The sequence below is a fragment of the Lactuca sativa genome, chromosome 5 (assembly GCF_002870075.4).
Source record: "Lactuca sativa cultivar Salinas chromosome 5, Lsat_Salinas_v11, whole genome shotgun sequence".
Classification (NCBI taxonomy): Eukaryota; Viridiplantae; Streptophyta; class Magnoliopsida; order Asterales; family Asteraceae; genus Lactuca; species Lactuca sativa.
In genome coordinates, this window is record NC_056627.2 from 273515937 (window position 1) to 273539884 (window position 23948).

General features: G+C 37.6%; 1 protein-coding gene and 1 non-coding gene across 2 annotated transcripts; one reads left to right on the forward strand and one right to left on the reverse strand.

Annotated features, from left to right (window-relative positions):
- Nucleotides 1-8067: 8067 nt before the first annotated feature.
- Nucleotides 8068-8796, reverse strand: LOC111918699 (uncharacterized). The gene has a single exon (XM_023914334.2). The coding sequence runs from the start codon at nt 8794-8796 to the stop codon at nt 8068-8070; it is 729 nt and encodes a 242-aa protein (XP_023770102.2).
- An 867-nt stretch (nt 8797-9663) lies between these two features.
- On the forward strand, nt 9664-9770 carry LOC111918709 (small nucleolar RNA R71). Its single transcript, XR_002859318.1, has one exon. It is a non-coding gene; the product is annotated as a small nucleolar RNA R71 (small nucleolar RNA).
- The last annotated feature ends 14178 nt before the right edge of the window (nt 9771-23948 follow it).

Sequence of the window (23948 nt, forward strand, 5' to 3'; positions counted from 1 at the left end):
CCAGAACTAGCTATCCACTTGTCCTTGGATATGAAACTGCAAGAGGACTTGCATATGGAAATATTTCCATTAATCCCAACCAATTATCCCCTACTTGGATTCAACTACACTCTGACAACTTCATAACCATTTGAATTTCCAAGCCATCCCACAACTTCATTACTCAAGACCACCACCAACTCGAGCTTGCAAGAACTAATATCCCATGACCAGACGACCTGGGGGTATGCACACCCCAAAAACCAAGCTACTTACCATATGAAACTTGAAAAAAAATTGACGAATCCAAAGCACCTTCAACTTGATACAACTCAAAACCCTCGAGCAGCTTCAACTGATGACAATGAACGAATTGACCAACTATCGAAAATGGGTTGATAACCAACCCAATGATCCACTTAATGCTGACCAAATCCTATGCCAAAATACACCTACCAAGCCTTGATGCCAGTTGATAGATCAATAACCACTCTCCCCCTAACATAGATAACGACCAGTACAACGAGCTAACCAACCCTTCAACTAGCATCCAACCTGAACGGCTCAAGCGCCTTTTAATATAATCTTCGGTGTTCCCGAAAGGGAAAACTGACCATAATGAGATCTTTGCCTAACAACTTCGGATGTGAGGACATCACACACATCCCTGAAGGCATGAACCTGACAACAACTAATCTTTACACTTGCAGTATGACCAATCCTTCATTATTTCACAATCATGAAAGATTTCGAAGAATCCTTGGAAACGCGACGAGAAACCTCGCAACTCAGAGCACTTAAATGGCAACTCACCTTCCTTCTTTTATGTTGCAAAAATCCAAAATCCAAAAATCAAGCATACTTACACTGCAACTTCCTCAGACCCATTGAACTAAAACCATAAAACCGATTCGGCTGCATATCCTCCAAGAAAAATGCCCAGTTCTCTCCTACTTAGAGTTCAAACTATCATTAGCTGACGTCTTCCACGTCGAAGTCTAAAATCGGTTCAACCAGATACTCTCCAAACATGAATCTCGGTATGCAGAATGACATGTGGCAATCCCTCGAATGATAACCAAACAAACATAAAAAAACCTCGAACCTTAGGTGGAGACTTAAACACTTCGATAATTACGTCTCACACATATAACTTCATAAGTAAACATAAATAAACAAAACATAAAGTAAATGAATATGATACGTACCAACGACAACATCTGGTGGAACTCGGGCCTCCTCGGCCTTCAGCTGAAACGCTCGACTCCTCACCACCGGAGCCTCTGTGCTGCCCTCACGGCCATCAACAATCCTCAGTGTAAATGGATCAGGTGTCATCGCTTCTCCACTCGACATTTTTAGGGAAGTCGACCTTCTTGTGGCTTGTTTGGTTACAGTGAAAGCAAATCAGACTTGATCCTTATGGGCAATCCCTACTGATATGACCAATCTTGCCGCACTTATAGCAGCCCATACCTCCTGACTGATACACTCCCTCATGCAGTTTTCCTCACTTGTCATAATGGCTCCTGCCCTCTTGGCCTTTAGCTCATGAATCGAATGTATTGGGATTCTTTGTTGCACCCTCTGCTGTCTGAACCGAAACTAGCTTCCGTTTCATTCGAAACTCTAACTCGATCTCCTACTCCTGATCTTTGTTGATCAACTCCTCCGGAGTCCTGCAGGCTAAACAAATGACGAACTCTATGGTATCCTCCATCATAATGGCATGGTACTTCGTCTTCTTCACCCCCCGGATGCCACGTACTGCGGACCCAACAAAAATCTCTCTGAGAAACGGGTTGTGAACTTATCCCATGACATGGTCTCTACCTCAGTAATCATAATAGACTGCACAATCAAATCCCAAAAACTCTTTGTTGCATGACGCAAAAGATCTAAAGCAAACCGAACTTTGGTTTCTATGGGGTAGGGATTGGCGTGGAAATCACCCTCCATCTCCTTAATCCAACATGAAATGAGAAACTTGACATTCCTATCAGTAACCGTAGGAGGCTGATACACGGCTATGTTGGTTGGTGGCGTGATGAACTCACACATCCTCTCAATAATCAGATCAACACCAGAGTCTGTACCTGATCCAGAACCAGAACATCATCCTCGAGTCCTCACCACCATACTGAAAGGCAACCAAACAACGATTAAAACATACCCGAAGATGTTGCGCTACAATGGTTGGACTTAGACAGGAGCTGCGCCATAAGGTCAAATCAATGATTCTAAAACTATTTAACCATTGTAACATGTAACTTAATGTATTCATTTAATAGTTAACTAACATCAATATAAGCCCTACAAGGCACAAAACAAGTAACATTTGAGCAGTAGAACTTTATAGACAACAAATCCTCAAAATATATCTTTCCTAATAGGCATCTCTCCTAATAAGCATTCTAGCATGAAAAACTGAACAGATCCTTATGTTACCTTCAAGCATGTAACATATTCTATAACACATATAACATATCAACATGTACGGGTTTTCTGGGAATGACTTACTTGAGCTCGATTGATCGCACGCATCGCACCATTTTCGTTATAAATTTTTTTTAGAAATTCTATTTTTTTTTCAAAAAGAGTATCAATTACTCAGTTTGAGTTCAAACACACCTGAGAGTGTACCCAAATTCCTTAAACAAGGTTCTGATGCGAACTTGTATCGTCCCAAAGAGACCGGTAAAAATTTTATTTTCAAAACTCATAAAAAGATACAACTAGTTGTTCCAACACCAACCATAGTAAAAATATTCAAAACATCAGAGTAAATCCAAATAGCATTGTGGAATAAAATCAAGGGGATGTTGTGCGATCACATCGAACCCCTCGCTTTGGAACCAGAAGTACCTGAAATGTTTAAACCACAAAACTGGAAGCACAAAGCTCAGTGAGTGCCCAAAATATCACATATCATACATAACATTGAGCCTCAAGCATATATCGGGCCCTACCCAACATACATAACGGGCCCTGACCAACATACAAACGGGCCCCGAGCAACATACAATGTAAGTGTCATAAAGAAAATTAGTGTTGGATTAGGTGTCTAAGCCCATAACTAAGAGGTTATTGGTATGTACTTGACTCGATAGTAGCATGGTCCATTTCGGGTTACCTTCATCAGAACAAATTGATAGGATGGATATTTGAGTAAGAGGTTATTTGTGATTTATTAATATATTGTAAGTTTAATATATTAATTGAGAAATCATATTAATTAATTAGTATTGATCAAAAATTAATTTGGAATTAATTTCGTGATCAAAAGAGACTAAGTAAATTAACGGGGACTGATTATGTAAATCAAAGAGACTTATGGTTTGGGCTAATGATCTATGATTAATTTATAATGGGCTAAGCTTATGTGAAATTCCATAAATTATTATTCCAAATAAGTTATGGATCATAAGCCTAAGTGTAAGAATTAGGGTTACATATAACTCGTGGAATTCTACACTATATATGTAACCTACTGAAACCAAAAATCTTACCAAGGGTGGATTATTATAAGAGATGGACGATTTTGTGTGATACATAATCTCTCTCATTATTCTATGATTCTTCATGGTGTTTGTGACTTGTTTGAGGCAAAACGCTTGGGGTGCTAAGCTCTTAAAGGCCAAATTCAACAAGCTACAACAAGTGGTAATCTTCCAACTTATTTTTATGATTCATATGTCAAATTGTATGCTAGTTATAGGCTTTATGCTTTGGATAATTTTTGTTGTACGTATAACTAGAGATAACTTAGATCTAAAGCTATTAGTGTTGTGTGTGCACCATAGGAGTGTTATAGTACCTAAAACCCAACAGTGGTATCAGAGCCATGAGTGTTTTCTGTTATATAGATGCATAGATTAATTGTTCAAAGTTGAAAAGTTGAAAATTTGCACTCTGACAGAAGGACTCAACGACACCATACATGAACTCGACGATTCCATGTTCATCAGTGATGAACTCGACGAGTTGGATCACCTGTTCGCAGTTTTTCGGGTTTTTTTTTCCACAATTGAATTAGGATCATTACCACAAACTGTTTTGTATCATAAAATCTATTTTTATGATATGGTCGTGATTAGACTCATCCAATTAAAAGGTAAATTGTCAAATTTAAGATAATTACAAGTTTATATGATAAATCTAATTATTTGAAAATTTTGATTTGAAATTATCTTACTACAAGAGTTGTATTATGATCAAATTGATAAAAGATAAAATTGTTATTTTATAAGTTTTAAATTTGATCTAAATGTTTTTTGGAGAGTTACAAAACTTGTCTTTAAGCTTTGGAATTCTAAATTTTTTTTTGAGTTACAACTAGTTTTGGAGATCAAAGGTTTTTTTGAAGAGTTTCATAACTTGTCCTCAAGTTATGGAACATGAAAAGTCTCATTCATTAAACATTAACTCCATAAGTTATGGAATCCAAAAGTTTTCAAAAGTTACAAAACTTGACCTCAGGTTTTGGTATTTGAAAAGTCTTAAATTATGAAGCATTGAATTCTAAGACTTGAGTAATTTGAAAAGTTTTTTTTAAAAGGTGTAACTCTTGGGTTCATAACTTAAAAAATTAATTAAATAATTTTAATTTTGAATTTTATATTTAGAACCGTAATGTGTTTTGAATAATTCAATTACACCATTATGGACTTTATTAATAGTTAATTAAATGTTTAATTAAAAGAGTATTATTAAATCCATAATTATATGGTTTAAGTTTAATTAAATTAAGAGTATAATTTATTAATAGATTAAACCACCAAGTATTTTAAATGGTTAAAATACACCCTTATACTATATAAAATTAAAAGTTTAATATATTATATATGTGTAAGTAAAATGTTAGACTTACTATTAGTAGGCCTCATTCACGAAGCCAATTTATAGGGGATGGGGGGAGGGGATAAGGAAACTGCCTATAAAATGGCACTTTAATGGGTGTCCACTCTCACCCACTACTTCCTTGATTGGTGGAGGGTCGTTAGCCGAACGGGTAGGATATGGCACAAACTCCCACTAAAAGTATAATTAAAATAAAAAGTAACTAAACATTTATAAATTCTCAATCTTAGTTACTTAGGAAAAATGTGAATTTGATGCTAACCCATGAAATTACGCATTGCACCTTATTAGTCGTTAGTGGAGCGCGTGTGGTTAACCGTCACACTAATATGGGACTAATGAAGGATGACAATAGGTAGCTCGTAGTTTATCATAATTCCATGGAGCGTGTGTAACATCTTGAGTTCGGGTATGTTAATTTAATTATTTATTTATTGTTTTATTGAGGAACTCGACGAGTTGATGCCTCAACTCGTCGAGTAGAGTCTTATCTATTGACGCGGTTTCGCGAGTGGACTCGACGAGTCGGGGATCTGACTCACCGATTCAGTGCTGATTAGGAAAACCCTAATCCCCGGGTTTGGAGCCTATTTAAAAGCCCTTATAGCCTTCATTTGTGGCCACCTTGTTCCAGAGAAACCCTAGAGAGAGTGAGGAAGGCTTGAGTGCAAAAGAGGGCTTATAATCTTCATTTTTGGGGTGATTTTGCTAGAGGAAGAAGAGAGGATCCATCTAGAATGTGAAGGGAGCTTGGATTGGAGCTAATCATCTTGAGATATTGTCTTTGGAGGTATAATTCTTTCCATTTCACGTTGATATGGTGGATTTCATAGTTTAAGGGTTTTTCCCTCATAATTTTATGAGATCTAGTGAGTATGAGGTCCCCTTGGTATGAATAACATCAGATATGGACCATGAGAGGTCCCTATATCCATTATCTTCTAGCTTTTTGCAAGCAAATAAGGAATTGGAGACTAGGTTGCCATTTCAAGTGTTAATTCCTAAAGTAAAGTGGAATGATTAACCTAAATTGCCTTGATTCTTCAAAGGATTGAAGGTTAGGGTTTCTCAGCTCTCCCAGGGGTTCTTCAATCGCAGGTGAAGCTCCAAAAACGCCAGAAGTCCTCTCCATTCGGATAATGGTTTGGTATTTATAATTATCACAAAACAGGGTGTACTCGGCGAGTAGCAGACCCAACTCGCCGAGTAGATGTTTGTTATCCGTCTTATACCAGGAGTATTGACTTCTCTTCTGGAATATTCTAGTGTACTCGCCGAGTAAGCTCACAGACTCACCGAGTAGCCATGCTTTTGTCCCTCATTCTTCATTCTTTGGTCTCTAATTGCTTCTCCTTGTTCCCTTTCACTTCCAAGCATGTCTTTTGAACTAAAAACAAAATTTAAACATTATTAAGTACCTTTTGTCTACATTATTCACATAATTAGCTAAAAATGAATAAAAATGTATGCTAAATATATGACTAATTATGCAAATATCAAAATACCCCACACTTGACTTTTGCTTGCCCCCAAGCAAAACTGAATTTTAACACATTAGAACCACATATGACAACTCCAATCTAACCCAACCATTATGCCAAGACCGCAACGCATGCATTTGTGTCTAAAATTTTCCTAAATACCCCCATACTCTAAATACTCACAATCCTCATAAACATTCGCCCACTCACCCTGAACTATGCTCATTTTATGCATCCCTCCAAATCCATCCTCAGAAAATCTCTTAACCTCAAGGTATTTTTGGTTGAGCAACCCAAGCATACATAATCTAGATAATTACAATTTATGATACCACATTGGAGCTCTTTGGAATTCTTCATTTCTTTGGCATTTGATATTTGATCTCTTTGAATTCACCACTTTGTTGTTTGATTTTTCGTATCTTCAACTTTTTGCACTTCTTTGGAATTTTTGATCTTTTAATTTCATATTTGACTTTGATGCTCCAAAAATTCTTCAAACTTTTCTTGTAATTTTCTCTCTCTCGTTTTTTATTTTTTTTACATGTACCTCACTTTTTTCACTCAAAACCCTACATGCTTAAGCAGGGGCGCTCAACTTCAAACTTTATTAGTTATAGATAACAACTTTCCTGGATACATTTCTGGTACACGATGCTAAACATATTGCATCCCTCAGGCTGAGCGAGGTCGTGTTTTTGTCCCATGATTTCACTAGAATAAGGAAGCCACAAATGCACTAGAACGTAGATAGGCCCAACTAAACATTTGGGTTTTCATGCAATTATCAACACAATTCTAACATGGAACCCTAATTGCTTTTACCAAAATTTTCTAAATTAATTCCTAAGTAATATTTTTGGTATGCAAAATTTTTAAAATTAGTCCTAAATTAAGATTATAAATTTTCTAATATGTGACCAACCCCCTACCTTACACTTATTTTATGTAATGCCCTCATCGCATATCATGCAAAAAATAAAAATGCAAACTATAGAGAGAATTGGAACAAACTCCCCTGGGGTAGCAGTCGATAGGTTGATAACTCTTCTTTTTAGTTCCATCTTCAATTGACTTTAGACATGGGAACAGCTCATCCATGTCTTGGGTGTCATTCGTCTCGTGTGGTTGACAGCTCGAAAATATCAAGGAAAAAAACTTCTTAGAAATCTCCAGTAACAATTTTTCACGAAAAATGGACAAGTACTGCAGTGAAAATGCTCAACACAGCTCTGGAATTCGAAAAATGTCAATCTACTTGGCGAGTTGTACCGTGTACTCGGCGAGTATCTCTTAATTTGCAATTATTACGTGTAATGACCCATGTACTCGCCGAGTAGAAGTTGTGCACTCGGCGAGTAGGCGCTGTGTTGCCAAAACTGATCCAGCTTGTGTTCTTCTTGATTCAGGTTTTGAATTTGAATAATTCTTTGACCCTTTCTCTAAACCCTTCAACAGCAACACCGTCCATTACTCTTAATTCTAACGGACTCAATCCTAAGAACAAAACTTCACACTTTTACTTGAGCGTTCCTCACTTTCCTACTTCAACCTTGACCCTTAACATTTTAATATGCTTCCTAACCTTTCAATCCTGAAAAAAAAATGCAGACAAAAGTGAAAGCAACCAAAACAAAAGTCCCAACAAGAAATACAATCATCCAAGTTTAACAAGTTGTCCAAATCAAACATCACGAAAATAAATTAAAAACACAAAAGAAACATTCTTCATTCTTCTTCCTCCATATTAGCTCCTCCACTTCCTTGCATACTTCATAGCTTGATCTACCCCAAATGTGACTGAATCTTCTCCTACCCGCAAAGTGAGCTTCGAGTCCCTCATGTCTACTATAGCACTTGCCGTGTTGAGGAAGGATCTTCCAAGGATGATTGGGACTTGAGGATCTGCCTCCATGTCTAGAATGATGAAATCAGCGGGAAATACAAACTTGTCCACTTTGACCAATAAGTCTTCACATATGCCTCTTGGAAAAGTGACTGTCTTGTTTGCTAAGTGAATCGCCATGCGAATTGGTCGTGGTTCCGGGAGCTCAAGCTTCTTGAAGAATGAATATGGCATGAGGCTTACGCTTGCTCCCGAATCAGCCAAGGCATGCGTGGTAGCCAAGTTGCCAAATTGGCAAGGTAAAGTTAAGCTCCCCGGGTCACCCTTCTTCTTTGGTAGCTTATTTAGCATAGCAGCAGAGCAGTTTTCATTGAGGACTACCTTCTTCACTTCCTCCATCTTCCTTCTATTAGTGAGAATTTCCTTAAGGAACTTTGCATATTTGGGCATTTGTGCGACAGCTTCGATGAAGGGTATGTTGATTTGAAGAGCCTTGATATGATCTAGAAACTTCTGGTACTCATCTTCCTGCTTCTCTTTCTTAGCTCGGGCTGGGTATGGCAATGACGACTGGTAAAGCTTTTCAGGGGTCTGATCCTTCAGATTTGACAGTGGACTCGCCGAGTCCATATTTTGCACTCGGCGAGTAGAGCTGTCAGATTGAAGATATTGATTTTCAGCTTTTGTGATTCTCTGGGTGCTTCATTCTGAATAGGGGCCAGAGGAGTGATTATTTTCCCACTTTTTGTTGTAACTATATTTATGTGTGCGCCTCGTGGGTTATTTTCAGTTTTACTAGGAAGTTCGCCCGGTGCTCTTTGGTTGATTTGTTGAGCAAGTTGCCCTAGCTGCGTTTCTATGTTATGGATAGATGCTTGCGGGTTTCTAAGCATGGTCCTTGTTTCTTAAATTGTAGCATCATGATCACTATGTCTCTTTTCTGAAGCAGCTACAAATTTGGTAAGCATTTCTTCCAAACTTGGTTTTCTTTCTTGTGTCGGCTCCTCCTTTTGGTAAAAACCTCTTCCTTTCTGCCTGAACTTCTCCTCCTTAGCCTTCTTGTAGTCTTCATAAGGGAGCCACTCTTTCTTTGGTTTCCGCCAATCTTCATCATATCGGTCTCCACTTGAGTAACAAACTTGCACCTTCTTGTTGCCATTTTCATCCAAGTCCCAGTCTCTAGTAAGATGAGGCCCATTGCAGTTGTCACACCCCACCCGAATAGCATGGATCGTTTGATCCATTTTATCCATCCTCCTATCCATGGTTTTTAGCATAGCCATGACCGCGGACAAGTCTTCAATAGTTGCATATGCGGCTCCCCTAGTAACATCATTTCTTGGGTTGTGGTATTCTCTAGAGTGCTTAGAGAATTCTTCAATCAATTCCTTGATCACCGGGGGTGGCTTCTTTGTGAGCGGGCCTTGCGATTCAAGTAATTGCCTGGTTGTAACATTGACTCCATCATAGAAGATGGAGACTTCTTACTGGATATTAAGGTCATGGTGCGGGCAATTTCTTAACAAACTCTTGTACCTCTCCCAAGCTTCGTATAGCGACTCTCCAGCTTGCTGTTCAAAGTTGGCAATGGCCTTCTTCAACTTGGCTATCTGGGAAGGTGGGCAAAAGTGATCAATGAATTCTTCTTTCATCTTGGCCCATGTGGTGACTGATCCGGGGGGAAGTGACTTGAGCCAGTCTTTTGCAGCACCTTTGAATGTTACTAGAAGCATGCGAAGTAGCTGAGTTTTGCGAGGCACATTTGGAACATTAAAGTAATCAGCTACATCATTGACTTCATCCAAATGCTTGTAGACATCTTCATGGTCTTTTCCATAGAAAGGAATTTCTTTAAGTAAAGTTAGGATATGACCCTTGAGCTCAAAAGTAGCAGTCGCGGGAATTGCGGGTTGCACAAGTCCCGGGCCAGTGTCGTCGCGTATCCTCTTCTTCCATTCCCCCATGGGGATTTCATCAATGTTAGCCATGGTAAGAGCTAACTCGTCGCCGGAATCGGAGTCGTGCCCGTATGTAAGTTCTTCTTCCTCCTCGGTGTCGTACTCGGTGTATTCCTTAATCGGTTCTTCACTTGCTAAAGATGTACTGGATGCACCTGCTTTGCTGCTCTTTTTCTTCCCAAAAACAGTCTTCAAACTAGACAAAGGTGACTCTTAGGTGTATTCGAGCTCTCCACGTCCTTTCCTTTGTTCCTTTTCAATACGGATTTGGGATCTTCAAACGGGGGTACCAGCGGAGTCTTTGATCCTCTGGTCATGAAATTCCTGAAATCGAACAAGATAAAAACGTAAAAGGAACAAAAAAATGCAACTAAAGGAAACGAAAATTAACTGCGAAATACTGTTGTACTCGCCGAGTAGGTGCGAATGCACTCGGCGAGTAGCAGTGAAATTTTGAAAAAAAACTAAGCTTAATAATAAAACTAAAACATATGCTAAAACCTAATTACTAACTACTAAACTGTAATAAATTAACTTTGTGCTAGTAAACTCACACAAAGGATCGAAAAAATTATGAATTAGATTAACTATTTAGAACCGTTCCCCGGCAACGGCGCCAAAAACTTTATGTGTGTCAAATGAGCTAGTTTTAATCCTACTTTTAATTAATAAATGAAGCACACAAAGGCAGTGAACCTGTCTTTTAGTGGTATAGTTGGATAAGTAGGGTGTCGAACTTAGGGAACGGAAATTAATCTAAAAACTAATTTTAACTAAGCAAGCAATAAAAGTAAAAGGTTTTTCTCTAGTTTTACAAGACTATAAACTTAAACACTTAACTAACTAAACAATTTATGCAAATGACAAATTCACCAAATTTAATAAAGGGTTTCTGTTTAGGTTTAACCAATTCACTCCTATGGTTATTTAAATGATAGATTAGCTATTATTGGTTACCAACTATAGTGGTTAGGTTCATGTTCATTACTCCTAACCCTTAGACAATTAATCAATTCAAGTAGTGGCCAATTGTTTAAACTAATTAATTCCCTAGTTCAATTGTTTGGATTAAATAAGATTTGTAATTGGTTAATCAAGTTGGTGTTTGAATTAACCTCTTGTTTGTTGGTTTCTCAAACAAGCTCACACATTAATTTACCTATTCTCTAATTAATCCTAGTTTCATATTCATTATTCCTAAGCATATGATGAAGTGTTCACATAACATATGAGGTTAACAACTAAGAGATGTTCGTGTAGCTTAATTGCCTTCCAATTAACAGAAAATAGTTGTCATTAATGCATAAGGTTCTTTAACAAACTTAATTAAATAAAATCACCAAATAACAATCAATCAAAAAGTATAATTAAACCATAGGAGTAACTTGGTCTTCCCCAACAGAAACAAAACGAATTTAGTTCATAGTCATAGCAAAAATAAACTCAAAAACAAATTCAACTAAGCTAAACATGCTTAATTCCTAAAGTAAAGTAGAATGATTAACCTAAATTGCCTTGATTCTTCAAAGGATTGAAGGTTAGGGTTTCTCAGCTCTCCCAGGGGTTCTTCAATCGCAGGTGAAGCTCCAAAAACGCCAGAAGTCTTCTCTATTTGGATAATGGTTTAGTATTTATAATTATCACAAAACAGGGTGTGCTCGGCGAGTAGCAGACCCAACTCGCCGAGTAGATGCTTGTTATCCGTCTTATACCAGGAGTCTTGACTTATCTTCTGGAATATTCTACTGTACTAGCCGAGTAAGCTCGCAGACTTGCCGAGTAGCCATGCTTTTGTCCCTCATTCTTCATTCTTTGGTCTCTAATTGCTTCTCCTTGTTCCCTTTCACTTCCAAGCATGTCTTTTGAACTGAAAACAAAATTTAAACATTATTAAGTACCTTTCTTCCACATTATTCACAGAATTAGCTAAAAATGAATAAAAATGTATGCTAAGTATATGACTAATTATGCAAATATCATTGACTATGCATGTGAGTTCTATGAGTTCTCAATTGTTTGTATAAGCACCTTAATCAGTGAAATTTCATTGATCAGTGAAGGTGATCTGCTCAACAACTTGGAAGACATGGTAGGCCCTTGTGCTGCCAAGTGGCAAGAAATTAAGATTGAACAACGTTAGTCCATATGAGTTTGAATTTGTCGTAGACCTTGTCTTATGATAATGACAAATTCACATGGATAGGAACACATACACCACAAAATCTGAGTGACACAAGGTTTCTCTCCATTTCATGAAAATGATTATGAGGAAACACTCTCACTAAGTAGAATTTAAGGAGATAGCAGTTGTGCAGATTGCATTCTCAAATTCGAGTATGATTACGACATCCCTCTTCATAGTTCGAATTGTGAGAAATGGCAAAAGGTTTAAACATTTGGGACTTATTGCTATAAGTTCTGAAATAGTTTAGGCACACATATGAGCTTTCTAACAAAAGGTGTATGAGCTTTGATAAACCTTATCAAAGCATCTTGTGTTAGAAATCTAAACTTTGGTAAGGAAGTCAATAGGTATTGATTTCTAGAAGGCCAGTTAATTTCTGGGTACATGTCAAAGCTAGTGGGAGCATAAGTGTTATGCTAATAAGAATGTAATTGTTATGCTGGTGGGAGCACAATTATTACGTTAAGTGTGGCAAGTTAACCATGTTAATTATAGAAAAACAAAAGTTTCAATTCTCAAAGTTGCAGAGTTTGAAAAGTTTGTTTTGATATAATTAAGGGAGAGGAACTTATAATTTGTTTCAAATCTAAAAGCTTAGATTGAAGTATTAATCAAGCTTAGTCATGAGTATACTGTATATGGAAGTATTATAGCAAAAGACTCACGTCTTTATGTAAGACATTATGAATCGCGTCCATATACTTTGGGTATAGGAACGAGTGCATATGTTGTAATATTCGCATGTTCTAATTTTCCAAATGCCTGGGGCATTAAGGGGGAAAAAGGACTAGAATCGGATATGACTAAAGTAGTTAAACAACTGTCAAGGACGATCTAAAAGTTCACTGAGGATTGGTTGCTTAAGGACAGTTGGAAGTGTAGTAATAGATGGACCATACTGATATTATTATGAATAGACAGGATTATACTAATAATGAGTTGTCATATGGAAAATATGGAAATGTTTCCATAATGGGAGTTGGATATTAAAAATATATGTGTAGGTTAGAAACTTTTATGCAAGAAGGATGTTCAAAGGAATGTGCTTTGAATGTGGGGCTTCATATCTATGGAATTGTCTTGTAACAATCTCCAGTGGAGTACTTTGTAATATCATTGTCCAAGTCATTGTGACTTTGGTGCATTGACATTACAAAAGGATCATTGCTTGATAGTTCAGAATCTAACATATTCTAATAGTGGCAAGAATTTCGTATTCTTACACTTGTGATAAGGATTTGGAATTGTGAAATAAACATCATTGGAAATTTTCTCAATTGATCTATTTCACAAGGAAAGGACCATAGGTAAACATAGTGTGCATGCTTGGAGCATGGGATAACGATTGTTTTAATTCAAGTACTAAGTTGATTAATTGAAACATTATGCAATGAATAATGTGTAATCAGTATGGTGATTAAATAAAAGGTGTTTTATTTATATTTAAAAGTTTTGAGACCGTATTGAATTCGATTATTCTTGTGTTTCACTTTGCATGTTTTGACTTCCCGAATAACAAGATTATTCAAACTATCCACAGTCGATCATACTTTGGAAGTAGGTTATGGAAGTAGACTGTCATGAATGGGTTTTTGTAAGATTGTCTAAGGTGTTAGACTTAGCAAAAGTTTGCTACAAACACTCATGAGTGCTCTTGAAATAAGATTTGAGTATTGGACTAAACCCACGCTCACTTAATCACTTAATGGATTTTAACACGAGTGATTGTGGGACAATAATATCTTATATTCTTGAAACGGAGACATATAGTTGTAGTTTACAAATCGGTTACACATTGATGATATGAAAACGCACCAGTAACTTGGTGTTATAAAACATATTGTTGTGTGTGATTTGATGCGTAAATAGAGCAAACATATGAGTCAAATTTTATCCATTCCATTTACCCAATGTAGGAAAAAAGCGATATATGTGGGCCCCTCGATGATTTAGTGATGACAACCCTAAGCGCTTGGCCAAGCCTGGACTGATTTGATTTGTTCAATTAGTCGGTCATCATAAATCAATAATCCGAAAACAACACATGAACAGAGAGAATGATTATAATCCATGTCTCAGTTCATACGATATCTAGAATCAAGGAATATATGATCCCTTATCTAATGGACGCATCAGAGTTCGACAAATGCCTTTAAGAGCTATGATTGCTAATCATATTTTGGAGTCGTACTTGCAATAATAGTTATTAGACTTATCCAAGTGGGAGACTGTTAAATTAGGTGTCTAAGCCCATAACTATAATTGGTATGTACTTGATCTGATAGTAGCATGGTCCATTTCGGGTTGCCTTCATCAGAACAATTTGATTGGATGGATATTTGAGTAAGTGGTTATTTGTGATTTATTAATATATTATAAGTATAGTAGATTAATTGAGAAATCATATTATTTAATTACTATTGATCAAGAATTAATTTGGAATTAATTTAGTGATAAAAAGAGACTAATTAAATTAACGGGGACTGATTTTGTAAATCAGTGAGACATATGGTTTGGGCTAATGATCCATGATTAATTTATAATGGGATAAGCTTATGTGAAAGTCCATAAATTATTAGTCCAAATAAGTTATGGATCATAAGCCTAAGTGTAAGAATTAGGGTTACATATAACTCTTGGAATTCTACACTATATATGTAACCCACTAAAGAAAAAATTGTACCAAGGGTGGATTATTCAAAGAGATGGACGATTTTGTGTGCTCCATAACCTCTCTCATTATTCTCAAATTGATCATGGTGTTTGTGACTTGTTTGAGGCACAACACTTGGGGTGCTAAGCTCTTAAAGGCCAAATTCAAAAAGCTACAAGAAGATGTAATCTTCTAACTTATTTTTATGATTCATATGTCAAATTGTATGCTAGTTGTAGGCTTCATTATTTGGATAATTTGTTTTACATTTATAACTAGATATAAATTAGATCCAAAACTATTAGGGTTGTATGTGCACCATAGGAGTGTGATAGTACCTAACACCCAACAGTTAGCATCCTACGTAGTATATAGAGAAGACTCACCTCGCAGAGGTTGTCAAAAACTAACAGCTCTCACTTCCAATGAACGGGTGCTAAACACCTCCTAATAAACCACACAAGGCAAAAACTTATTCTACCTTGTAAATCAATCCAATTAATCGAGTGTCAACCCAGGTCAAAAATTCAACGATCAAATTCAATCTCAGCTGACTCCCACGTCATGGCCGATCCTTAGTCACGTTGTGGATAACAAACGCAGTCCCGATCCTCAACTCAATCAATAGTCACCACGACGTAAGACCTCCTTGCCCATGTTGTGGACATATTTGTACAAAATATCCGAGGAGTCCTCCATCATGATGTCGTGACTACTAGCTGGAAATATGTATACATGCATGAACCATGCATTTCCTTTACCCAATCTAGGTGAAAAGGCAAGAATATGACCTAAAATTCATGCAAAGCTCCTAAATGACAACCACGTTCTAGATTTGAAAGATATAAGGCTCAAGGGACCTTGATGATCCATAAAGTTGAAAATTTTATCTTATTCCAATATACAAACTCCTCTTATGGACTAAAACATACAAGGAAAGCTAGATCTACAAGGCAGGAATCATAAAGGTAAGAGCTTTAAGCCTTACAAATGGTCCAAAGAATGATTCCAAGGGTAGAGTAGAGTGGCGTGCTTCATCCATGCTCCAAAACCTTCTTCTTCTCCTTCAAAGTGTGCCAAGAGCACAAAAATGAGCCATTACTTTCAAAGGGGGATAGGGTTTCATGATAGAGGGTTGGAGGTTGAAGAGGATCCCCCAATCCTTGGGGTATGGTGCTTATATGAGATAAACGCTAAAACTATAGGCTTGGGCCAGAACAGTTGCCACATCATGGTCAACCTACTGCCACGTAGTGGAACTCATCAAATGGATATGTTCCATGTCACATCGTGGGCATCCATGCACCACGTCGTGGTATGGAGTTTTTCTCCAAAAAATACATCTTTTGATTCCGTTAATACTTAAGCTAAACCATTCTGGAAAACGGGTGTTACAACTGACCACCTCCGACAAGCTTTGTAGACGACCAATCGACATCACCACTAAAAGAAATACCTATAACATGGGTGTGAGGTTCGACAAGTTCTGCAATGTAGCCCTCAATTTTTTCGGTTTTAAGTATCTCATTCCTTTATTTGATGTATATTTTTTCTTAAATATATCTTCCCGATTTCTGAATTAAAATCAAATTGGGTTTTAGGTTAGTATTTAAATTTCACTATCTGTTATTTTAGGTTAAGGTTGGAAACCAAATTGTAGGAAACAAAATCAAAATTTAAAATCACATGTGTTTCATTTCTAGATATTGATATCACCTTTATTTTGGAAGTCTAATTAATTGAATATGAATAAGAGTCGGTCTTTTAGTAAACACACACACACACACACACACACATATATATATATATATATATATATATATATATATAATAAATTTTCTTAGTGTACAAACATTTATTTAGTGGACGCACTGGTACGATGGAGGTTGGTTCAAGATGATGTTATGTGATGTTCAAAATCGATTGATGTCCTTTGCGAGAGGCAATAGAACTCAAGTATCCAAAATGGAAGCAAGATTTAAAGAATCTTACTACATTTCAAACCGCGTGGAACGGTGTGTGGTGGGTGGTCACAGTCTTGTAGAAACTAGAAAGTATGACCAAAATATTTGGCGCTGGAAGAAATTTCGTTCCCACTATATGTAACGTCTCAAAAACAATGGTAAAATTTTCAATTTTTCAAAAGAATGTAAAATTCATTTTCAGAGAGTCAAACACCATCAAAATAATTATTTCATAATACAGAATAAAAAATCAGAGTATCATAACATATCATCTCTTAAATCATGAAGACTACTGGATAGTGTGTATAGTGATGTGCAGAAATACACCTATCAGTCTTAATTTCATAACCAACCAAAATTTTACTAACCATGCGCTTATAAAAAGTGCACCTAGTCAGACTATAGAATAGCTCAGGTAAGTCGAGTGTCGAACACATGGAATGAAAGTCAATTAAATAATTAACTACTTCTAATTAAACAAATGAACAAACTTTAATTGGGGGTGTTTTTACTGATTTTTCAAGATTAGAAGAACTAAAACTATCAACTAGAAACTAATCAAACAAAGAAAATAAATTAACTTCAAGAATTAAAAGAATACTTCTACATAAATCTGACTTCACCTTCTCCTATGGTTTATTTCTAATGGATGGATTGTATTGATTACCAATTTGTTAACTAGCTATTATGATCAAATATCTAGGCCTACCAATTTATGAATTACCAAGCAATGATCATGCACAAGTTAAACACCAAATTGATATTAAGCATAAGTTGGAGTATGAATGATAGTAGTTACTTTCCTATGATCAAGTTAAGCAACCAAACACAAATTAAGATTAATTATGCTCTATAACACAGTTAAAGTTACTAACTTCAATTACTTAATCTAAGATACGATTAATCCTAACTTTAACTATTTAATGATCATAAACAATTAGGAGACAAATTCATGTAATTAGAATGGTCAAGTAACACACATAATCTGATTTATAAGCAATATAAACTAGAACTAAAACATGCTAGGGTTTAAATTATCAAACACAAGTAAATTCAAATATTAAGCATCCAATATTAGAAATCAACACGTATATATTAGGTTCATCTTCACTAAACAAAAGTAAAATGTATTTAGTGAAACATCCCAAAAATTATGGTCCGAAAATTTCATTTTTAAATCATTAGTGCAAGCCATCATAATCAACGATTTCCTATATAAACAAGACTGTTATATCAAATCAGAGTATAATCTCAAAACATATTCTTTTTATCAGAGTAAAACATCCCTGGCTAAACAACAATGGTGTGTGCCATGCGATCACCCCGAGTTCCTTCCTCCGCTACTGGAAGTACCTGAAACCAAAACTAAAAACCGTAAGCACGAAGTTAGTCAGTTCCCCAACCTACCACATACATAACCACATACTGGGATCCCGCCCGCTGCATCGGGAATTGCCCGACATTGAACTAGCTCCGACATCTGGCCCTGCATGGCATCGAGCCCCACTCGGTATATAGATCTGTCTTTCTTAGGCCCCGCCTGTCTCCGGGCCCCGCCCGCTAAACATATACAACAAATAACCATAGTGCATAACACGTAATCTAAACCTACTCTACTGTAGTCCGGTACTAAGGCCTCGCCTATCTTGGACCCCGCTCCTATCCTACTACTAGTGAGTCATGGAATCCTGTCCATGCTCCTGCTGATAGTGAGATACGGGCCCCACCAGACTCACCTCTCTCCTACCTTGGGCCTCTCCCCTGCTCTGCTACTAATGAGATATGGAACCCTGTCCATACTCTGCTAATGATGAGATACGAGACCTCACCCACACTCACCTCCCTACCAGGCACATACAAGTATCATAGAGACAACAAGTATAAACTATCATGCAAACATTCCTCGGGCTCCCACCCGGCATCGAACCTTTGTCCGGAATAATATACTAGCATACAGTGCCTAGGGCTAACCTTCGGGTCTTCCTATTCATAAACTACATGGGCCGGCATTGTGGTCGTAGACCTATTCACACAGTGAGGAGACTCACCTTGAACAGCTGAAGACTGGCTGAAACCTCTGGCTGCTATCCAACAATTCCCTGAACCGCTGCTCCCCTAGCTTCCCGAGCGACCAATACCAACATAAAACTTAGCCCCAAAAATGCCTTCCAGAAGTCAAACTAAGTCAACTCTGATCAAGGTCAAAGTCAACGGTCCATGGTCAAAGTCAACACTTCCAGGTTGACCTGACTCGCCGAGTTGGTCAACCAACTCGTCGAGTTCCTATTCTTTCATCTGCTCCCAACCCCGACTCTACTTGTCGAGTCTAGCAAGAAATCGACGAGTTCCCCCTTCAACATAACATCGGGACTATCTTCATCTGGCTCATCGAGTTCATCCTTGAACTCGTCGAGTCCATCTTCATCATATGAGTGTGACTAGTCTGTGACTCGCCGAGTTGTGTGAGCAACTCGTCGAGTCCGTCTTCATAGGTTGGGAGATTGCCTTGGACTCATCGAGTTCCTCTTTGAACTCGTCGAGTATGATGATCTCCAGGTCCCCTAAGAACCCAGACTGGTCGAGCCCCTTTTTAACTTAATTCATATGCTTCAACAAAAGGGTTTCGGGGCAAGAACACAGTCTGACTCGTCGAGTCCCATAAGTGACTCGCCGAGTCACTCTATGTCCAATTCTATTCAGACAATCTCAGTCGAGTACAAGGCATCCAGAACCTAGATCTAACCTTCTAGGGTCGAAATAACATGCAAAACCTCTACCTTTACATCCATACATGGCCTTTTTTGCTCAAAAGGCCATAACAACCTCTCAAACCTTGCATGGGGAGTTCTAATGGCATAAAGCTTGCACCTTTATGCCATAATAACCCTTAATGGTGCTAGATCTGAAAACACAAGCCCTTGGGATGTCCATTCCTCTTATGCTAGGGTTCTTGTACCAAAAACCCCCAAAAGTGACAAAGAAGAGATCTATGAAACCACAAGGCAAGGTAGAAACTTGATTACCAGAAAATGATGAAGATGAAACAAACTTCCTGGATCTACCACCTTTTCCTTGAACCTCTAACCTCCTTCTCCTTCCTCTAACCTTCAAGAACACTCTAAATCCTTCAATAATGACTCACACACTAAAATAGAACACTAGGGTTTCATGGGTTAGGCTCTGGACAATGGAGGCTTCAAATGAAGCTGATAGAATGAGAATGAGATGCTTAAATAGGGTACCAGGTCCCGAGATTAGGGATTCCCAACCCAGACCAGACTCGCTGAGTCAGTCCCCGAACTCGTCGAGTTGGCCACTTAATCCGCGACACAGAACTCGCTTCTACTCGTCGAGTTCCTCCTTAGACTCGAAGAGTTGACTCCTTGACTTAGGGTTTTTTGTTCCCATTCTTGGTCTGTTGGATTAGGGGTGTTACATAGGTAATGATTAGAAAACCAACTAGATCAATTTGGAAATCGTCTAAATCGTCTTCAATCTTTGAGCTTCACTTGATTTTTGTTCTTCTTCTGGCTTTCCAGTGGGTTTTCAGTCGTAATTCTCCTCAGAAAAACCAAACACATTCATCAAGATTCAACCTAATGTTTGGGATTTTATAGTTGCCAAAATCTGATCACCAGGTTGTGGTTAACCGCCACCACGATGTGGTCCTCAAATGTATCCCGTATTCTCTAAGTCGGCTTTGATGGTCGCGAATAGGTCTTGTATATTGAAATCTTCTTTTTCTTCATTCCTGCTTCCAGCTCCTTGTTTCTCTCATTTTTGTCCCAAGCATGTCTTTGCAGCTACAAAATATATTTCAAACAGAATAAGTATCTTTTGTCCCATATTATAGCTAAAAGTATTAGAAATATGCATGAATTATATAACTAAAAATGAAAATATTATATAGTCACACCTTCGCTTTTCCCCGATCCTCAGAAGTACCTGAAACATTTAAATCCACAAATGTAAGCCAAAGAATAGTGAGTTTCAAAAAATATTACATACAATACATCATATCTAAACATATAAAACAGTTATGGGTTATCCGCAACCTTATTGGCTATTAGTAGCCCAGAGTTGTCAGCCACTCAAATACAACAATTTAGGTTATCAGCAACCTCGAGCTATCAGCAACTCACATATAAAAATTTAGATTATCATCAACCCCAAGCTATTAACAACTCACATACAACATAAGATATAAGTAACATAGTGAGAAAACTCACCTCACATACAAAGTAAAAACCTCTACAGCTCACAACAAACAAAGGCATGCATAACGACCACCTAAACATGTATTCAAAGGTCAAATATCAACATATAAGCTTAAACCCTAGAGTTTAAACAAATGTTAACTTAGCCAATACCATGGTCGCACCATGGTGGATAAAAGACAAAATACTCGCATTTCAACCCGCCACCGCGTTGTGGCCTACACATCGTCCCATCGTGGCCAGAGCCCAAAGCAACTTAATGGGTTAAGTACTTAACCCTTAATCTCTATGGTTTAAAAGCTCATATATGATTCTTCCAAAGGTCTTGATGAATAAAGTTTCTAACTTTATCCATTAGGAAATCCCAATAATTCAAAATCCAAAACCCTAAGTTCAAAAATGATTATACCAATAGCATGCACTCATGATTAGCACATGCAACACCCTTTTTCTTTAATCAAACAAGTCCAGAATCCAATAAATGTAGTCAAGGTTTTAGTGTTCAATCCAACTCCAAGAACATAGAGTTTTGGGACAAAATGGTCATAAAAGTGCCAAAAACTAGATCTAAGGAAATAATGATCAAGTTAGGATATTTATACCTTAAATGGACCAGAAACTTGTTGGAAATGTTGGATCTGAACTGCATCTTTTCCTTGAACCAAGAAAAAGCTTCTTCTTCACTAAGCTTCACAAAAAACAAGGTGCCCAAAACTTAATAATAGAGGCTAGGGTTTGATGGGAATATTATGGAGGAGATGGAGGCTGGGGTTGGGGAGAAACCCTAGCACCATCTTCTTTAAATAAGGCTCAAGATCTGAGGCCTAGGGTTTTGAGCCCATTGTGGTGTCGCGTCACGACCTGAATGAATGTCATGTCATCAAAGATCCACCTAAGATCAGCGATTAAGTCCATGGCCCCATTAAACTTTGGGGGATTCGTGTTACCGAAATCCCGATATTGCATCAATCCATCCCTTACGGTCCTATAGGAGCAAAAACTGTAGTGGCTGCGGTAGCAGCAACATCAATTTCGGCGGCATAGGGCTCGTCGAACATGTCAATCAGAATGGTCTTGATGAATCGAAAGGCTCTAGAATCGCCTCCCTCACTGTTATGGTCACATGGGTGGAGGAATGTACGATCTCTTAGTTACTCAACCCATACAACTCGGGGTCACTCGTGCCTAAACCAGAACCATTGGTCGTCACCATGCTAAACATATATAGGAGATAGGTCAAATCAATTTCTAGTGCTAACACACTATACACTCAACTACTTACTCTTTAGAATACCGTGACTTTCCTTGGCATTCATATGGATCATGTGCTCCTGGTAGTACGAGGCCTATACTACCTTCTGCATGTATCCAAATTGGTCTTAAGAATCATCTTGAATTCTAAATCACTAAACTCAACTATAGCTAAGTGTACTAACACACCTATACATTCTGAAGATCCATCCACTAACTCCTAGTTTCTCATTCTAGGACTCCCTGAACCACATTCCTATTCCATAAGAAACCTCCACTATCACTGTTGGTCGCCTCACGTATACTACCCATACATAATACAAGATCCAAAACTCTGTCGAATAAACGGATCTACACTAAGCCCACAACCAAATAAGGAATAAGAAGTAAGTCCAAATCAAGCATTCTAAGGCTATAAAATTCTAATTATGTACAACTATGGGGCATACACTTGACCACTAACAACAACAATAATATCATATCCAATTAGCACAACCAAGTAATCCATTAGGTTACCCGACATCACAACAATAAGGCAATTCTATCATGTAATTCTTGAGGATCCTTAGCCTATTCAGTAACATGCAGTTCTGGCAATTCACATATCAACAGATAACAAATATGAATATTTTGGGGGTCACTTTCCTTTGAGCTCCAACTAACTATATACATTGCATCCTCTTTTTTTCTTTTAATTTATCTGTTAAAAATGGTTGTAAAATTTTTGCAGACCCTTAGTTTGAGTTTAGAATCACACAAATGTTCAAATAAATCCCTTAAACAAGGATCTGATATCAACTTGTAAAATCCCAAACACCATGGTAAATTTTCAAATTTTCAAAAGAAAGAAGAATCCATTTTCATAGAGTCAAACACCATCAAAATAACTGTTTCACAATACGGAATAAAAAAATAAGAGTATCATAACATATAATCTCTCAAATCACGAACACTACTGGATAGTGTGTATTGTCACACCTTCACATTTACTTGATCCTTAGAAGTACCCGAAACATTTAAATTCACAAATGTAAGCCAAAACTTAGTGAATTCCTTAAAGTGTCACATACAAGACAACACAACTAAACAAATAAAACAACTATGGGTTATCAGTAACCCTATGGGCTATGAACAATGTTAGGTGTATTTTGTGCACCTTTTGCACAACTTTTAGTCCCTTTTATGCACGTATTTAGCCTAGTTATATTTCATTATTCTTGCATTATTATCATATTCATGATAGTCTCTAGAACGACCTTATTTGCACACTTTCATGTCTCTATCAGGTAACCGGAGGTTGGAGTGCGCTTTTGGAGGTGCCGGAGGGCATTGGTGAAGATTGTGGGATGATCGGGCGTATAACGGAAGAATTGAGAAAATCAAGTTTGGATTCGGAGTCAGAGGGATACACGGGGCGTGTTGGGTTTGGCCTAGAAGTTGAACACGGGGCATGTTTGATCATTCCAGGCATTTTGACTTCGCTGAACACAACCTTTGTTCATTTAGCCTATTTGGACACGGGGCGTGTTGGTCGAGACGAACACTTTTGAGCAT